This window comes from Lemur catta, chromosome 4 (genome assembly GCF_020740605.2).
Source record: "Lemur catta isolate mLemCat1 chromosome 4, mLemCat1.pri, whole genome shotgun sequence".
Taxonomy (NCBI): domain Eukaryota; kingdom Metazoa; phylum Chordata; class Mammalia; order Primates; family Lemuridae; genus Lemur; species Lemur catta.
Window position 1 is genome coordinate 7,657,360 of NC_059131.1, and position 18,969 is coordinate 7,676,328.

At 48.8% G+C, this 18,969-nt stretch overlaps 1 protein-coding gene across 4 annotated transcripts in view; it reads left to right on the forward strand.

Moving 5' to 3' along the window:
• LPIN1 (lipin 1) overlaps window positions 1–18,969 on the forward strand; it is a 66,464-nt gene that overhangs the window by 32,234 nt on the left and 15,261 nt on the right. For all 4 annotated transcript variants that reach the window (XM_045549056.1, XM_045549057.1, XM_045549055.1 and 1 more), the window contains 8 exons: window positions 172–362; window positions 1,798–1,891; window positions 2,726–2,795; window positions 5,270–5,362; window positions 8,294–8,373; window positions 14,495–14,621; window positions 15,973–16,121; window positions 16,529–16,615. In XM_045549056.1, the coding sequence (XP_045405012.1) occupies window positions 172–362; window positions 1,798–1,891; window positions 2,726–2,795; window positions 5,270–5,362; window positions 8,294–8,373; window positions 14,495–14,621; window positions 15,973–16,121; window positions 16,529–16,615 (891 nt within the window). The remainder of the gene's footprint in view (window positions 1–171; window positions 363–1,797; window positions 1,892–2,725; window positions 2,796–5,269; window positions 5,363–8,293; window positions 8,374–14,494; window positions 14,622–15,972; window positions 16,122–16,528; window positions 16,616–18,969) is intronic.

Sequence of the window (18,969 nt, forward strand, 5' to 3'; positions counted from 1 at the left end):
ATGGAACCGAAGCATAATGGTCTCCTCTCCTAAGGTAGTTCTTTGCACTTCTCTGTCCTTGTCACGGTAGCTTCATGACAAATCTCTGCTGCGATGAAATCCTCTGCCACTCGGCGGGGTGGCAGCAGTCTGGGACGGATGTAGGAACATCTTCTCTTTCCCTCTTGGCAGCGGAGACCCTCCCGGGCTCACAAAACACGCCAGCGACAATGGGGCCCGGTCGGCCAACCAGTCCCCGCAGTCCGTGGGCAGCTCGGGCATTGACAGCGGCGTGGAGAGCACGTCGGACGGCCTGAGGGACCTGCCGTCCATCGCCATCTCGCTGTGCGGGGGCCTCAGCGACAACCGGGAGATCACGAAAGGTACCGCGGCCGCGCGCGCCCCCTGGTGGCCGCCCGCCGGAAGTTGCAGGGCCCAGGCTCTGAGACGAGGTCCCGTCACTGGTGGCTTTTCCCCGGGTGTGGGTCCTGGTAGCACGGATGATTCATTGTGCTCCCGGCCCGGATGCTTCTGGCTTGCGCTTAGCTGAGCTCCGGGTTCTGTGGGTTGCACGTGGCCATTCGTCAGGCGTGTTTGCGGAGCACCCTGTGTGTCTCCCGTGCCCTAGGCCAGCACTGCGGAGATGACCTCCAGGAGCCTGTGGTCTAGCGGGGACGTCAGTCTTGTTAAAGCAGAGTGCGTGGAGGTGTGGGGGGATGCCCTGGGTCTGGGAGGAGGAGCCAGGGCTGAGTCTGAGGAAGTCCGGGAAGGCTTCCCCCCTGGATTTGAAGGCTGCTGTCAGGGTGGGTGTAGGTGATTAATGCAGAGCTTTTCCAGCGTGTCAGGGCAGTTCCGTGGTGAGGTGTGCCCAGGACCCCCAGCTGATGCAGTCAGACGTTATCAGCTGCTGAACTCGGGGACGGACCTAGTTGCCCGGGCCCGCCTTCCCCACCATCTCCCACCACTTTCTCTTTTCCGCCCCCCCCCACGGTCTGTGTGTCTGGCAGGGAGCGGGGCCGAGGCCGTGTGCTTCTCTCCTCTGCCTCTTGGTCTCCTCCATGTCCCCTTCACACCCAGGGTTGCCACCCTAGACTCCTGTCTCCGTCCTGAAGTCCCTTCTGGGCTTTGTGAAGTTCTCCTCACACAAGATTGGGTGGGGCCCCTGTATTCTGGCACCTGCACCAGCCGGACCCTCACTCCATCGTGGGTGGGAACAGGGTGCTCACTGGGTCCTGCTGACTCCGTCATTTCATTTCACAACCTTGTCAGTCCTCACGGCCACCCTGGGAGGTGGATGCGGTTATTGTCCCTGAGCTACAGAGGAGGGGCTGAGGCTTGGGGGGATAAATCACTTGCCCAAGGTCACATTGCTAACTGTGACTTAACCTGAGGTAGCCTGGCTTCTGAGCCCCGCATAACCATGGCTCTGCCTCTGCAGATGGGCACGCTGTGTTTTCCACGCCCTGCCCCAGTGTCCGCCCTCACTGAGGGTGCACTCCTCCCCAGCGCCTCGGTCCCGGCTGCGGCCTCCCCTCATTTCTGCATAGACGCTGCCTCCCAAGCAAAGTGAGGCTCCCTGTACAAATGCATTCATACATTTCGTAGGATTGTCCACACAGCTGGAATGCAGAAACTCCCAGAACACACTTGTGAATGACTGAATGAAAGATAGGCCTATACAATACACCCGTGTAACAAAAACCACTCTATTGAAATAAAAAAATAGAATAAATGAAAAAAAGGGAAAAAAAGAAAACTAGGCCTGTGAACTGAATTTTCTTTTTCTTTTTCCCTTATCCCCTACAATTGCTGTCACAGATGCATTTTTGGAACAGGCTGTGTCCTATCAACAGTTTGTTGACAATCCTGCTATTATTGACGACCCTAATCTCGTGGTGAAGATTGGTAATAAGTAAGTACGTCTTGAAAGTCAATTTGGCAGTAGCACGGTACGGTTTCAGTTTCATTTTTTTAAATACAGAGACCTAGACATTAGGCCTTAGAAATGTATAAAATAAAGTCTTTGCTAAACTTCCTTTTTTTTGTCTTCACTGCTGGCAGAATTTTTTGCCAGTAGCATGGGCAGCACAGCTGATAGGCTGGGTAACTGTCAGTCTTGTGGGGTTTTAATATTCATCTGCACTCAATTTGAGAATTGAACGTGTGAGGTCGCAGTGCTTGGTCTGTGAGACTTAGGCCCTGCATAACACATGGTGTCCCACTGTGCCACCCAGGCTGGAGTGCAGTGGTGTGATCGAACTCCTGGGCTATGGACATAACAGCATAACCTACGTTTTTACCCCTTTTAAAAACTTTATTATTTGAGGTCAAGAGATGTGTGAGGTATCTTTGCAGACTGTTAACAAACTTTTCTTCCTAAGTGGAAACTGTGGATGCTTTAGATATGAACTTGGGTTGCCTTGTCCTTGAGACGTGGCAGGACGTGCCACAAGCACGTTGTGGTTTGGTGCAGCGACCACATGGTGGAGTTTGGGCTGCAGCAAAGCTAGTGGCCAGAGTGTCCTGGCATGTCCAGCTGTCCGTCCTACTGGCGCGACTGCTGCTGGGCCCCTCACCGTGGCCACTGTAGTTAGACAGAGGTACGTGGGGGATGTAGCAACAGTATCGAGCTCTTTAAGGGCTTTGCTGGGGTTCCAGAGCTTTCCATGACTATTTTGCATGATATTAGCAAAGTCTTTCATCTGAGATTTGGTCTTTTGACATCTGTTTCGTTGTTTCATGTTAGATATTATAACTGGACGACGGCAGCACCTCTGCTCCTGGCAATGCAGGCCTTCCAGAAACCTCTGCCAAAGGTGAGCTTTAACATGAGGAAGAAAAGGGGACACTAGGCATGATGGGTAGCTTAAGCTGGGTGGTTGGAATTTAACTTTTATTTTAGAAACCACAAAGTCAATTACGTCATACTCTTTTGAAGTTCATGAGCAAACGTGTTAGGAGTTTGAGATCTTTCTGCCTCACACCCTGAACATCCTTCCCCCTCCTCCGTATCAAGGCAAAATCCCCCAATCATGGCATCACAGACCAAGGTTCCCTTTGCGAACACTTGCCGTGCTAGGGACACAGGTGGGGGCAGAGCAGATGGGTGCCGGGGTGTTGGAGCCCAGTGAGGATGAAGGGTGGAGAGCATTGCCGTTGAAGGGTTGGAGCAGGCGCTGGGGCTGGGTGCAGGGAGGCGCGACACACATCAGGTGCCCGCGCTAGCCTTGGGCGTTGCTCAGCCGAGAAGCCAGCCCCGTGCCTGATCCTCTGAGGCAGGAGCCCCAACGGGGAATGGGCAGTGTGTCGTCTGCCGGGGAGAGTAGGGGAGTGGCTGCAAGGAAGAGTTAGGAGGGCAGGTGCGCAGCCTGCCAGCCCAGTGTGTCATCTCCTCCCGAACAGTTCACTGGACGGTCGGCCAGGAATTGTTAGTTGTTTTAATGTCGTATGTTCCTACCGGATTATACATTCTTTTTGCTACAGAGATCCTGTCTTAGACTTATTTATATCCTTTTGAGAGTAATAAGGGAGGTGTCAGGAGCCAGAGCATTTTTTCCCAGCTAGTTAGTTATTGAGTTCATTAGGATGTTTTTGGTTTTAGGAAACAGAATGACTAAAAGTGGCTTAAATAATAAGGGGTTTATGATCTCACCTGATAATAATTGTAGAGGTTGGTCATTAATTTGGGTTAGCTTCTCTGTGAATTTCGTGGCTTTTTCTTTATGGTCACAAGATGCCTGCCCATCATTTCCTCACACAACCACATCCAACACAGGAAGGGTGGGGGCGGATTCTTGTATGTTGTTGGCCAACACTTGGTCATGCGATCACCTCTAAACTCACTGTCGGCAAAACAGCGGGATGACTATGAATGGCTTAGACCAATCGAGGTTCACCCTGGAGTTGTGCCTGCCTTCCCCGAACTCGCTGCAGCCTGATTCTCGAACAGTTTAGGATGTGTCGGCAAGAAAGACAGGGGGGCGAGTGGGCAACCAACAGGATCTGGCTTCGCTGCTTAATTATCCCAACACCATTTGTTAAAGAACCTTTTCCCACTGGTGGGCAGTTACAACTTTACCCTCTGTTAAATTTCTCTGCGAATTTAGATTTATTTCTGAACTTTTGTCCTCTGTTCCTGCAATACGTTTACTCATGTACCAGGACTGGATTCTTACAGTTACCATAGCTTTTAAATCTATTTTAATATCTGGCAGAGCTTGTGTGGACTTATTACTATTCTGCCTGAGAATTGTCTTGGCTATTTTTGTTTGTTTGTTATTGAAATGAACTTTAGAAAGAGTTTGTCCAGGTCTGAAAATAATCCTCTTAGTTTTTTTATTTCTGCTTCCTTCTCTCTCTCTTTTAAATCAGGGTTTTGTTGCATTTATGAGTGGATTTAGGGGAAATAGGGCAATTGACATCTTTGTGAATTGTTCTATTAACGGACAGGGCATGAGTGGTTTGCATTTGAGTGTACTCAGGTTCTTTTGTGTCAGATAAGGGTCTTTTAAGCTAAATCTTGAATTATTTGTCCACTTACCTGTGCCCTGTTGAGTTAAAGTACTTAACTCTTTCTTTCATTAGTAGCTGAGGTGTCAGCACTTGAAAGTTGTGTAAACTGACAAAGGGATGTTAGGTAACATTCACCTTGGTCCTAGGATTAGTTTCAAGATAGATATTTTGTTCTTTGGAAGTACTTAGTAAATTAATTCATATTTAATCTCCCCCATCGACTTTCATTCATTTAGGATAAAAGTATGAATTTTCTTTTTAATACTTGAGATTTTAAGTGAAATGCATCTATTGATGTCAAAATTTGGAATTTACACTTACTAAAAAATTCTGTGTATTTTACCGTTTGTTGAAAACTGTTTTATTCCTATGCTTCATATCAATCATTTCATATTTTATTTTATAATCATCATATTGAGGGTAACAGTATCTTCACCAGTTAGCCACTTTAATTTGGAAACTTCTGGTCTTACTAATCACTAATGATTTTTAATGCTTTCTTTTTTTGTTGTTGTTATTGTTGTGTTGTATTTTATTTGTTGTTTGTTTTTTCCTTTAACACCTTCTCAAGTCTTCATGCTTAAGTTACCTTAATGTGATTTTGGACGCCATTAGGTTTTGCTTCTCTAAAATTTTTAATCCACAAATAGTATGTTCTGTTTTCTCTGATTTTTTTTTTTATCTCACTTTAATTTGCATGTATGTTTCTTTTGGTTTGAATGTGCTATGTTGATCTTTTTTTGGTTCCATTATTTATGTTACCATCCATTTAAAACAGGCCACTGTGGAATCTATCATGAGGGATAAGATGCCCAAAAAGGGAGGAAGATGGTGGTTTTCGTGGAGGGGAAGAAACACCACGATCAAAGAGGTAAGCACAGAAAACAGACGCCCGCACTCGGCTCAGCGGGTTTGGTATCGTGTAGTGAAGTTAATTTTCGTGTACTTATATCTGAGAAATAAGCGTGAGCTTCCATGAACCAGCTCTGCCACAAAGCGGGGTGCGCCCTCACGGGACAGGGGGCGGGCAGAGAGGAAAGGAGAGGCGTGTGCAGAGTGGGGTGCGACTCTGGGCTCTGCTCCCCAGTCACGTCACCCCCCTCTGTAGCAGCCCCCTTCATCTGCAAAAAGAAGGGATTCAACCTGGTCATTTGAACATGAAACACCTTCCTTCTGCTTGTGAGGACAGTTCTGACGAGGTGTACTTAGGGCGCAGACTAATTCTCACTGGTCATTTCACTGAAACGGAGAGGCAGTTGTGGCTGTGGCTTCCAGCTCTGCAAGTGCCTGGGGTGTTTTCCAGATCTTTGCTGACCTCTCCACCTGTCTTCGCCTGGCTTCGGGCCACTGCGTTTGCCCGGCTCTTCTCCCCCCTGTTCCCCGCTAGCTGCGCCCTGGCTGAGCCCCCGTCAGGGCGTCCTCAAGGGTCGGCTTCTCTTGTGCTTTCACTGCTTGCTCTTCCCTTCGGCCCGTGTGGATGAGTCCGTTTTCATTTCCAAACCAGACATTCCTTTCTGCTCCACCTATTTATCAAATAGCCGACTAAGTAGACATCTCCCTGAGGCTACTTTAAGTGTTTCAGACTCCTCGTTTCTAAAGTGGACTCATGTTGTTCTTGAGAGCCCTTCCATCACTGGAACCATAGTCAGGAAGTGGCTCCACTGTCCATCCATAGTGTACGTACTTCCTTCCTCCTCACTGCTCACTCCGAGTCCTGTCTGTTTCCCACCTTAATATTTCTCACATTTATCCATTTCTCCAGCTCCACTCCACAACTCTACGCTATAGTCATCCCTCCCAGAGTTGCTTCCATGTGGTCTGTTTGTACCCATCCTTGCCTTCTCTTCTGCATTTGCTGCACTGTCGTTGGCTGGTCTCTTTCGGGTGCCAGCTTTTACAGTGAAGACCAGCGAGTGTCCTTGCCACAGTCTGTAGCACTTGTATGCTCTTGCCCTGCCTGCCTCTTTAACCTCATCTTTGCCACCCTCCCTCTGCCCTCTGTGCTTTTGCTTGGCTCGCTGAAAGTACTTTCTACCCCAGGGCCTTTGCACATGTTATTTCTTTGCCTACTGTTTTTAGAACTCTTCTCCCTGCCTTCACTTAGTTAACTAGCTGCTCAGCCCTTTCACCATAGATTAGCCTGGTCTGCTATTCTCTGCCTGTGAACTTTTCCTTCATAAATTTCATCTGAGTTTATGATTATGTGCTTATTAGTGGGACTGTTTGATTAACAGCTCTCTTCCTCTCCAGACCCTAAACTCTATGTAGGCAGAGGCCATAATATGGCTTTGATTCTTTTGATGTTCCTGGTGCCCATATCGGACCCAGAGTAGGGGTTCAGCAAATATTTGTTGAGGGAACAGTGATTACTTTTGGAATATAGTATGAAGAAACCACAGGGAAAAAAGTCAAGTTGGTTATTTTAATAGTAAAAGAAACCCCAGTTAAGGGGAAAAGTTTGCTGGAAGATTTTTATCAAGGTATAATTGTTCTTTGACATTTTCTGTTAGCATATCTGTGTTTTACTGATCTTTAAGGGGTATAAATAAGTTAAAGCAAATATATATGCTCTACTTTAGGGAGCTTAAAGCATAAAGGACCTTTGTAGTTTTCTTAATAAAGAGCAGAATGTTGTAGAATTTAAGGTAGAAATATACTTCAAAGACTTCCTTGTAGAGTATCCAAATTCTCATCAGTTTGAATTAAAGGGAATGCCAATATAAAGTAAGGAGCATTTATGAAGTTAAATGTTTCTCAGAAAACCTGAAATGTATTTATTTCAGATAGATGCGTATTTTTGAACTAGCCAAATTAAAATTTGCTAGCAGTGGTGGCAAAGTCATGTGACTCAGTAAATAGATTAAAAATAACTGGGTGTGTTATATCAAATATTTATTTGCTTATGAAAACACTGTTTGAAACCAGTTTGTACTACTCCTGTGTTAAGACAGTCACCCTGTTACGTCGTGTATGTTGCTCATTTTCTTTATTAAGGAAATGATCAGATGACCACAGATACGGCAGTTTGTTGTTTACCCCGTGCCTTTGGCATTTGTCCTCTTGTGTCCTCCTGGAGTCTGTGGGGTCAGTGCCCGTCTCCTCCCCCCGGCCCGCCGTGTGCCGGGCTCTGTGTTCCGGACACAGGATCACCTTGAATCCCCACAGCAGTGTCAGGCGGTGGGGAACACCCCCCTGTTTCACAGATGAGGAAGTGAAATTCCGAACGTGTAAATGACTCGCCCGAAGTTTGTAAGCGAGGGAAGCAGGACCGGGCCCAGGTGTTCTCTTAGAAATTCAAGGCTCTTTTTGATACATCAAAGTCACATCTTCTATTACGAGTATGCAGTATTGAGAAAGAGAAAAATACGTCCACATTTTCCCCAAGCAAAATATGGTGTGAAAATATTTTCAAGAATTTCTATCAGCAATTACTAGAAAATATTTTGAAAGCCCTCAGGAATCCAGGCAGCCCTTGATAAAGCATTTGCATAAGCTATAGTGGTGATGAAGTTTGGTTTGGTGCCACAAACACTTGTGGATAACAGACTAGTTGCTGTCAAATATATTTCTTGGCTTAATTGTATACTCCTAAGTGAAGGAATAACCGGACGAAACAGACACACCAGGGCCTCCCAGGGCCTCCCAGGGCCTCTCTCGGTGTGTGTCACTGGGGAAGGGGCCACCTTCAGGGCGCTTGCCCTGGGCCTTGGGGAGCCCACGGGAGCCCACGGGAGCACGCGAGCCATGGTGTGAGTTCCTCCTCTGTGGTGCGTCCGTGACTCCCTTCTTTTCTCCTCTCCAGGAAAGCAAGCCGGAGCAGTGCTTGGCGGGCAAGGGCCTCAGCACTGGAGAACAGGCGTCCCCGCTGGGCATGGCCACCAGGTATGGCAGGAGTCTTCTTGGGATGCTGCAGCCCCTCTCCATGTCCAGGGCGATGGCACCTGCCGGTTGGATGCTGGCAGGGTTTCAGCTCTGGCCCTGGGATTCACTCAGTGACCTGGAGCAATTTATTTAGCTTGGTTTTTCCCATTAGCAAAATGGAGTGAGTCACTCCCTTCAATAGCTAATGTACAAGGTAAACGTGAGCCTTAAATAGGTGCTGTAACTAGAGCAGTTCTCCAGGGCCTGGCATATGCCAGCCCTCCGTGCACAGATGAGGACGATGAGGATGAAGATCCTAATAATAAACAGCAGCATTAATAATACCATGAAAATAAGTTTTCCTTCTCAAGAAGCTTGCCTTTCTCTACAGTTTAAATATTTGGCGGGGCTTATTTTGGTATTTTTCTAAATACTGATATGGATTCTTGGAACTCGGCACTGGAGAGGTTGGATTTGGTAATAGTGGTCAGTATTTGTGGTGTTTTGTCTTCAGGTTAATGTCTTTGTATGAGATTAGCGGTGACTCTGCTCTGAGGACAGTACCATTCCCCACTAATTATTATACTACACGTCGGCACTGAACGGCCTGTGTGCTGATAACATCTTTCACATGTAACCTCACTTTTACAGTATTCCTGTGCTTAAGAAACCCAGGATTGCATTTCTTACTTAGCACACAGAAAGTGCCAGCAGATTCACTGAGGGCCAGACCCACATCTCAGTCATTTTTGTACCTTGGAGGCCGAGCCGGTGCCCAGCACGGAGTAGGCGTCTCATAAATGTTGCTGAACTATTGCCGAGCTGCTGAGATTTCCCTCCTGTGTTGTTAACTTATAGGAGGGGCGGGCGTAGACTTCCAGTCCTCTGACTCCTGGCCATGGCTCTGTGTCCTAAATTATTTTGTTTCTAGAATTGTTTGTGGGAAATAGACACTCAGTAGGTGGCAGGCAGGAAACAGTCTGATTTCTCTGTTGTGCACTGCGGAGAGGATGGGGTGGGGACGAGTGTGCAGGGCCTGCTGTGATCGTTTTTGAAAGTGACTCTAAGTGGACTAGGTCGTTCTCGGCTGGGAGGTTCTGGAAGTGAAACCTTGCTGTTGTCCTCGGTGACACTGCAGGCAGTGCCACTTGCTTCCCCGGTGCGGCGTGCGCTCTCCCGTGCTCACGGCCACTCTGGCGGGAGGCACCGCGGGCTGCAGGTTCGGTGTCCCCGTTCCGTTCCTCACCCCGTCTCTGCTTCCTTCTCCGGGGACGGGTGCTCAGGTACCATTACTTGGGTCCTTTCCCAGTGGGGAATTTTGAGTCTGGCTGCGAGTGAGCTTGGAGGGGAGGAGGCAGGTGGGTTCCGGGTGGAGCACGGGCTGGGGACGTGCTGTCCTTTGAAGGGATACAGAAAGCAGCCAGCACAGAAGCCGGCAGTTTCTAAATGAGTGGCTCTGTACTCCCGTTAGCGGGAGGCAGCGAGCTGTAGCGGGAACAGCAGACCATGGAGGCAGGCAGATCTGGTTCGGAGTCCCTGCTTTCCACTTAGTAATCATTCAGCCTCCGGCAAACTACCTGACAAATCTGAGCAAAGTACCAGTGCGAGGTGCATGCCCAGAGGGGCCAGGAGGGGCTGCTCGACCTCAAGGCAGGGCACGAGAGCAAAGATGCAAAACCCTATGCCCTAAGCAATTTCAACCAATTTAAGCAGCACTAGAAGTGCCCTGATTTCCTGAATGCATTTTAAGAAGCTTCTTTGCCTTCGCAATAATTTGTAAACACAGGAGGTAGCACAGTGCAGGACTTAAGAGCAGGGACTCCGTCCGACAGCCCTCTGTGTGATCTTCGGCAAATTAATCCAGCTATCTGTGTCTCCATCTGTTAAATGGGGATTAGAATAACACCAACACCACAGACTCCATCTCATTTAATCCTCAGGGCAGCTTCATGAGCAGGGTGATTCAGAAAGCGAAGACCAACACGGCCACGCTGGAGATCGGTGCCCGCAGGCGGCTGTAGGGGGACAGTCAGGAGGGTGGCCTGTGGCCACCTGGAGGACACGTTCAGTCCTAAGCCATGCAGTTTTAAATATGTTAAAATATGCTCCATGGGCTGACTGCTGGGTGTCTGCCAAGTCTATCCTGCCATATGCCACCCAGGGGGAGATGGGCCCGAGGGCCAGAGAGCCAGGTTCACAAGGGATAGAGGACGACAGGGAGAGGGTCGCATGTAGAGGCGTGATGCTGTCACTGGTGTCCCGTGACATTATTCTCACCCCTCCGAGCTGTAGCAGGGAGGCCCCAGGGAGAGTGCAGGAAGAAGTTTTGTAAGCTCTTCCCAAGTTGGAACATCAGCCCCTGCCGCTTACTTGAAGCGTTCTGGATCTTCCTACTGTCTGATACAGTCATATTCCAGTATTGACAAAAAATGCTTTTCCCAGTTAAGTAGAAACAGCTGGACTTATTGGCCATTCTGAAGTAGTCGTACCACGCTTCCTTATCAAACCTGAAAAATTAAGAATTGTGAAAAGGCACAGTTCCTTGTGAAAAGGAATTGAGATGTTGAAAAGAATTGATATAAAGTTCTCTTGGGAAGTGTAAATCTTTCAATTTATGCTGGCATCTTAGACTTTTATCCTCTTTATTAGAGTCATGCAGTTGACTTGAAAAAAAGGTGTCAGAATGTTTTTCCTAATTGACAGACTTGATTGACAGCACAGTCCCCGAAGTCCCATAATTGAGCAAACAGCTTGTCACCATACAAATAATTAAAATACCCTTTGAAAAATGCACACTGTGACAAAGTGCTGACTTAAGTGTTGTTCACAGCTACTCGTCTGAACGCAGATTTTCAAATGACACGAGCCCTTTGTTTTGCTGCTTCCTGCAGACACTGTAAAGCAAGCGCATTTAATGAGCGATTGTGGAGAGGGCGCTGAGAGTGGGAGGCACTTTGTTCCACGCAGGGTGGCAAGGTCAGGGAGGTGGCAGCAAGGTCAGGGAGGTGGCTGCCGCAGAAGACCATTTACTGGCCCTAAGTGAGACGACCGACAGCCAACTGCACAGCTCCCATTTTAGCCTTGGTATCTGTGTTTTCCTCTCTGCGTTCCTTCAAACATGGCATGCCGCACGAATTTAGTTTTGTTTTTTTTCTTTAAAGCAGCAGATGGGAATAACAGCTATTCTGCCTTGCGTCCTTATCCTGCCGGCAGAGGTACACATCAATCTGTTGTCACCAAGAACTCTGGTTCACATTTGGTTCTCATTTCGCTCCAAACTGTTTGGTTGGAACGTAAACATTTTCCTATGCCATGGGGGGGCCCGTAGCCTCACTCTCCTCCTGCCCGACAAGGAAATCTCCCCCTGCCCACTGTGACCTTGGCTCTGGCAGCTCCAGGACCATGTCTGCTCCGTCTGAAAACCTCTGTTGTCGTTGGTTCAGAAGAACCGGTGTTGTGCATGGAATCTGCAGGTGTTGGAACTGGAAGGGACTTCTGTTGGAACGTGCCATTTTACAGATGAGCTGCCACAGGCTGAGAGAGGAATTACCTGTTTGAGGCCCTTCCTGGGATTCATGCCTCCCAGTCCAGGTCTTTCCAGGCAGTTACCTGCATGCAGCCTGGAGTTTTTGGTGGGCCGGAAGCAATTTGTTCCTTTTGATATTCTGATGAAGAAACCAGGGCTGAAAGACAAAGACATGATTTGTCCAAGGTAATACAGCATAAAGTCACTATGGGCTCAAAACCTGGATTTTTCAGATTCTACCCACTGTGCCATCTCCACTCTAGGTACAATGAGCCCCTAACGTCATGCTTTTGTTCCATCTGTGCGTAGCTTAGCCCTGCCACCGACAGACCAGAACTCTAGCCTGTGCTCTGCCCTTCTCCATCAGTGCAGTCTCTTCCCTGTGGCTTGTTCACCAGGGCTGTGTCCCAGTGTCCCCAAATCTGTATCTCCAGCCCAGGTTGCTGTGTTGTGATGGTTTAGACCAAAGCCCTGTGAGGGTAGGGACCAGGTTGTTTGCTGTGGCATCAGCGCCTGGCACCGTGCGCATCAGTGTTGGTTGAATGAGCCCCAGGCCACTAGCCCGGAGCCCTTCTCCTGGCCTTCTCTGGGGCCCGGGGAGCAGGTGCTTAGGGAAGGACTGGAAGGGGCCAGGTCTCCACACAAGACAGTAGAAATGACACAGAAGTGGGGGTGCATGTGACAGTGTCCTCCCCAGTACTGGGCAGTAGTGCGTTGTAGGGATCACTTCTGGAATGAACACGTGTGGGGTCGGAAGGCAGCAGGTTGCACAGGAGATCTTCGGGGAGGGAGGTGGGGACGGCAGGAGGCTGGAGGAGGAGAGGACATTAGCACTGAGAGGTGAGGGCTCACCGAGATGAGACACACATTGGTGTGGTTTCTCTTGAGAAATGTCTGTTCGGATCCTTTGCCCACTTTTTAATGGGATTGCTTGTTTTTCTGCTGTTCAGTTGTTTGAGTCCCTTGTCGGGTGAATACTTTGCAGATATTTTCTCCTATTCAACAGGTTGTCCCTTCACTCTGTCGATTGTTTGCTTTGCTGTGCAGAAGCTTTTTAGTTTGCTATAGTTTCTTTTGCTCAGCATCACTAATCATCAGGGAAATGCAAATTAAAACTACAGCGAGATAATCATCTCACCCAGTTAGAATGGCTACTATCAAAAAGACAAAAAATAAATGCTGGCAAGGGTGTGGAGAAAAGGGAACTCTTATACGCTGTTGGTGGGAATAATACAGCCACAGAACCAATCAGTATGGTCATATCTCAAGAAGCTAAATATAGAACTGTATAGTAATACAGTTCCGGAATCCCACGACTGGGTATTAATCCAAAGGAAAGGAAATCTGTATATGAAAGGGATACCTGCACTCCCATGTTTATTGCAGCACCGTTCGCAGTAGCCAAGATGTGGCTAAGTGTCCATCAGTGGATGGAAGGATAAAGAAAATGTGGTACCTATATACAATGGAATGTTATTCAGCCATAGAAAGAATGAAATTATGTCATTTGCAGCAACATGGATGGAACTGGAGGCCGTTATGTTTAGTGAAACAAGCCAGGCACAGAAAGGCAAATATCGCATGTTCTCACTCTTAGGTGGGAGCTAAAGAAGTTGATCTGCTGGAGGCAGAGAATAGAATTGTGGTTACCAGAGGCTATAGCAATAAGCATTTTTAAGAAGAGTTAGAAAAAAGATGAGCTGAGCTGTGTTATGCGCTAATCTTGCCAAGTGGGGTGTGCTGAGCCTCAGGCTTTGCAGGAAAGTGAAGCGCCTGAGGGCTTGGAGCACACCTGCTTTCGGGGCCACGCGGCCTTTCCGCTCAGTCTGAGACACGTATTAAGCACATCCTAGTATTAAGGCATTTTCAAAGGTAATGATTGTGGAAAGCAGAGCTAATACTACCAGGTTGGGGATTATGTCACAGCAGGATTTTCCTCCTGGGAACTGCTAATTACTGGGATGCCTTCTATGAGCTATTTAAAGAAAATGAGCTTGATTCCCACCCTGTACCTCCTAGCACCCCCCCAAACAGAAAAATCTAGAAGAGTTAGGGGCATTGGCCTATGGATTCTGCACAGACAAATAAGGTGTTTTCGTTGCTCATGTGATAACCTGAGTAGGGATTGTGGAGTGGAGAACTGGTGAGTCTTCCTTGTTCTCACTGGTACTTGTTGAAGTCCTCCAGGTGCCCTCCTTGCTGAGAGTTGTGTATCTGGAGATGAATATGCAGGGAACTGGCTGATGAGCGTGGCCTGCAGTCTCAGATGGGAAGAGAAGAGAAGCAGAGAAGAGAGCGTAGTGTCTTCCTAGGCCAGGAGGGAGTTTAACCCTAATTGTCATGAATAGGAACCTGCGTGCTTAAAACAGAGCAATGGTGGCTGGTGACTGGGCAAGTGAATGAGGAGAGGCAGCCCTGCATGAATAATGCACGAGATGTATGGAGGGGGCTGTAGGGAGAGTCCATTGATAAAGCCAATGCCATATGGTGACTGACCACCCAGGAGACGGTGCTCAGGAGAGACCTGATTGACTTAGTCATTGATTCAGGGCTAATGCATTTTTAATGGCCACGCAGATGCATTTTCTAATTGGTGGTGACATCACTGTGTTCCAGAATAAAGCATGAGTCATCCTCCAGCGACGAGGAGCACGCAGCTGCCAAGCCGTCCAGCGCGAGCCACCTCCCTCTTTTGTCTAACGTCAGCTACAAAAAGACTCTGCGGCTCACTTCAGAGCAGCTGGTGAGCCTCTCGTTCTTACGTGGCCGTGCCCGTCAGTCCCCGGCATTCGGGGGTCCTGCAGAGCCGCGGGGGTGCGGGTCGTGGCCCCTGGTGTTCCCGGCACTTTCCTCCCAGCCTGCCTGCTGCCCCGCAGCCTGCCCCGTGTTTCTAGCTGACTCCAGCGCCCCGCCTGGCGGGCACCTCAGTAGCATTTCCTCTCCTGTCTTCCCCTTGTTCTAATCCAGCCCTGGAGGCTCTTGTTCTCAAGTGTGGGGAGGAGGCAGCCTGACTGAGCTCATTGATCCTGAGCTATCGATCCTTGAGCTATCTCTCAAGGGGGTTTTCGCTTCAAGAGGAATGTTTGTTAACTCAAATGCATCTCTTTAAATTGGTGGAAATCAAGCAGTTGTGATGGAATTCAGAGAATTTCAGGTAGCAGGGGGCATCGTCTGGTTACAGTGCCCTTGTGTGCATGTGTGGGACCAGTTTGAATCAAAAGCCCCTTCCTTCACGTTAACCTATTTTCCACGGTTTCCACCACCAGTCAGTGAGCAAATATCCTTGCTTTTTTTTGTGAATAAAGTCTTTTGCATGTATTCTAAGAGTTAGTGAGGAGTCTGACTTAGTTGTGATGGTGCCTAATGGGAAAAGGTAAGAAACAGGTCCAGACACCCACTTGGGCCACGTGTGGGACCCTGCACCCCAGGAGTCTGTGTGACACACGGCTCCTGCCAGCAACGCAGGGGGACCCCGGAGGCAGCAGCCTGCGGTCTGTGCAGTGAGCTGGCCCACAACTGCCAAAAGGTAAATTTGCTTTCTGAACTTGGAGCGATTTCCTTGGGCCTTAGACTATATTCTTCTGGATTTCAGGCATGACTGATACCTGAGACTTCTTTTTTCCAGTTTGTGTCAGTCTAATAATCATTGAAACATGGATATTTAGGGGAACATATTTTCACACTTGGCGTAAATTTGTCTCCCCAAATCACAGCCCTTCCCGTTTAGTCATGGAGTGGTAAGTCCGTCCTATTCTGAAATGGCGAGTTTTTCTGCAGAGCCCGACGGCCTCTCGTTTTACCCCGTCTGATGATTCTCATCCGCAAGGACTGGCTGGAGTTGGCGCTGCGCTTGGCAGGGGAGCCCTCTGTAGGAGGCGGGCACACGGCAGTACAGTGGGGCTGAGGACCCAGGTGCAGGGTTGCCTGTCCAGCCCCGGGAAGAGCTAGAACAAGGAAGGGGAAAGAAAGATGGTACAATGGCCCAGGGTCATGGTTCGTTTTTCAAAGCCGAATCCTGCTTCTTATGGAACAGAAGCCAGACACCCTCAATGTGGGCCTTTCCCCCAAGCAGACAAGTGGTTCATGTTTTTCAGAAAAGCTTGAAGTTGAAGAATGGCCCCAATGACGTGGTTTTCAGCGTCACCACACAGTACCAAGGCACCTGCCGCTGTGAAGGCACCATCTATTTGTGGAACTGGGACGATAAGGTCATCATTTCTGATATTGATGGAACCATCACCAGGTAGGTGCAGCTGATTGGGGGCCGTGGGAGCTTCGTGGGACTTGTGCGGTGCAACTTCCAGTGCAGGTGGAGCTGCCTCTGTAGTTTCAGTTCCTGGAATTCGAGAGCTGTATTCAGGGTGTAGTTGTTTCCTGGGTACCATCTCCCCGACTGTTGCTCCGGTGGGTGCTTCCACTCTGCCTCTTCCGAGTGGCCTTTTCACTTTGATTTCACAAGCCACGGCCTCGGCGCGTGATCACACTAGAGGTGGATGAGCGCAGCCCTCCTTGAGCGCCCTCACGTGATCACGTGGGCCTTGAGTTTCTACCCAGAAAGCAAGTCATGGGGCTCGTTTGCAATTTTGTGAGGCTTGAATGGTGCAATGAACCTGAACAGGATTTTTATTTTTTTTTTTTATCTTGGTTTAGATCAGATACACTTGGCCACATTTTGCCCACCCTTGGGAAGGATTGGACCCACCAGGGCATTGCTAAGCTGTACCATAAAGTGAGCCAGTAAGTACAGAGTGTATGTTCCCATCTCTGTGCATGCAGAGTCTTTCCTGCCAGGGCACTGGGTGACTTGCAGAGTGGTGTGGGCTGCACGTGAACCAGGGAGGGGGTGTGGGGGTGGCGGTGGGGAGTCCGGTGGGCGCCCTGAATCCCGGCAACTTCAGACCGAATTTGGTACCAAGAAACGAGGAAGGAAATATAGGTGAATCAGAAATTGCTCAGAGGAAGCAGAAGGTGCGGTGTTAGGGGCGGGACTGAGGTTCAGTTCATACCGAGGAATGTCAGAAGTAACCAGATGAAGAAGCGGCAGGCTTCTGTATGCCAAGCCATTTCCTGTAGGCTAAAAACTTGCAGATTCCGAGCAAGGCTTGGCTGTGGTTCAGGTCTCCCGAGCCAAGCCGGCAGCGCACATCTTGTCCACCTGGTCTCTGGAGCTCTTCCCCTGAGCTGCCAGAACAGAACAGTGTCCCCGTGGGGCCCCCGCCGTGACGTCGGTTGGGAGAGGGGTTCTCAAACTGCCGTCCTGTGTCAGGCATAGGTTTTCCTTCACTTACATCTTATGGTAATTCTGAAAGGCATGTAACATCATTTCTGTGTTGAGACGAGTGAAATTAACTCAGAGAGTTAGAGTTACTTGTCCAATTCCCATAGTCCTAGTCTGCGTCTGGAGTTCCGAACCCTTCAAGGATTCTCCACACCCAGCCTCTCCACCAAACACCCCCGTACTCCTTGCCGGGACCAAGTCTCTGACCCACTTAGTCACACTTTCTCCAGCTTTCTGTGGGCTGGAGTCTCCCGTACGTGTGAAACCACTCCCTCAGTGTTCTCCAGCCGGTGGGAGCTGGAAGGTGGCTCTGTCTGAATCAGGACAGCCCCATCTTCCCGTGGGCGAGGGCAGTGACGAAGTCACACGTTCGGTGAATATCAGGGTGGAAACCGAGGCCTGCGATTCCCAGCCGATGTGCTCCCCTCTGGCTGCCTTGGTGATGATAGGCAATGGGCAACCAGCCAGGGCTATTTCTGGAACTCTGTGAGCACAGATGAATGAAATACACTTCCCTGTCCTCATCCATCCATCCCTCCCTCCATCTCTCTATCCCTCCATCCATCCCGCATTCGCTGAGCACCTCTTAGTGCCCAGCCCGAAGCCAATCCATCCCTCGCAGCGGAAATTCCACAAACAGTTTGAATCTGTCTTGCTGCACTTAAAAAAATTTGTGTACGTGCCCTTCCCTCTGACATGTGCTCAGATTATTTAATTTGATATCATGTCTGCTTTATTACATGCAGGATTACCATATTCTTTTCAGCTCCTGCACAGGATTCTGTTCTGTGGATGTACCGTACTTTATTTAACTAGTCCTCTACTGATGCACCTGTAGGTAGTTTCCAATTTTTTCACTGTTTCCAGCAGTGGTGCAATAAGCATTTACACAGAATATTTATAATATATAACTACACATAAATAAATAATGAAACACACACACTTAGGGAAGTGCTGCTGTAAAGTCGATTCCCAGAAGAAGAATTGCCGAGTCAAAGGACGAACACATTAAAGATTTGATCAATATTACCGAGTTGCCCTCTAAAAAGGTTCTCCCAATCTGCGCTGCTGTAGGCGGTGTACGTGCACACCCCTTCCCCGCAGCCGCGCCATGGGCAGACCTTACATTTAGAAGGATTAATCTACTCATGAGCTGCCCTGACTTGCATGACACTGAAAATTGCATCTATTTTTAGTTGAAGGAAAGGAACCCTCATGGGTCAGGATATTAAATAGTTCACAGCCTGATTCATTTGGTTGTTGGAACATAAATCTATTTCTGTCGTTACTGTAACATTTAGAAAGCACAGTCACTTTTATTTTTTTTTGGTCTTGATTTGTGTCTGTCTTGGATTTCCCCAGAAGAGAGATTTTCTTGAAAAATACAGTCGCATAGCTTACCAAAGAGCACCTGATCATTCTTTTCTTTGATTGATAGGTCTAGAATGAGTGAAACCTGTCAGTTAGGATCTGAGACTATGGCAGAATTCTTTTTGTATTATCATTGTGGTTGGGAGGTGGGGACAGAACGTGATCTGGAGACACGACACATTTGTGTGCTCATTGACACGTGTCGGCGGCGGCACCCGGTCAGGCCAGTGCGTGTGGCAGGGATGGCCAGGGCTGCTGCAGCGCCGTCTCCAATGCAGCTTGGCCATGGCCCTGGGGCCTCCCCACTCGGCACTTAGAGCACGAAGTGCCGGTTCCTCTGTGTGGCTTTCGAAGTCCGGCAGTTTCAGTTCCAGCCTCTGGGTGGCTCCTTATCTTCCGCTGCTGCTTCCCAGGCCTTCCTGCTCTAATCGAGCCCACCACG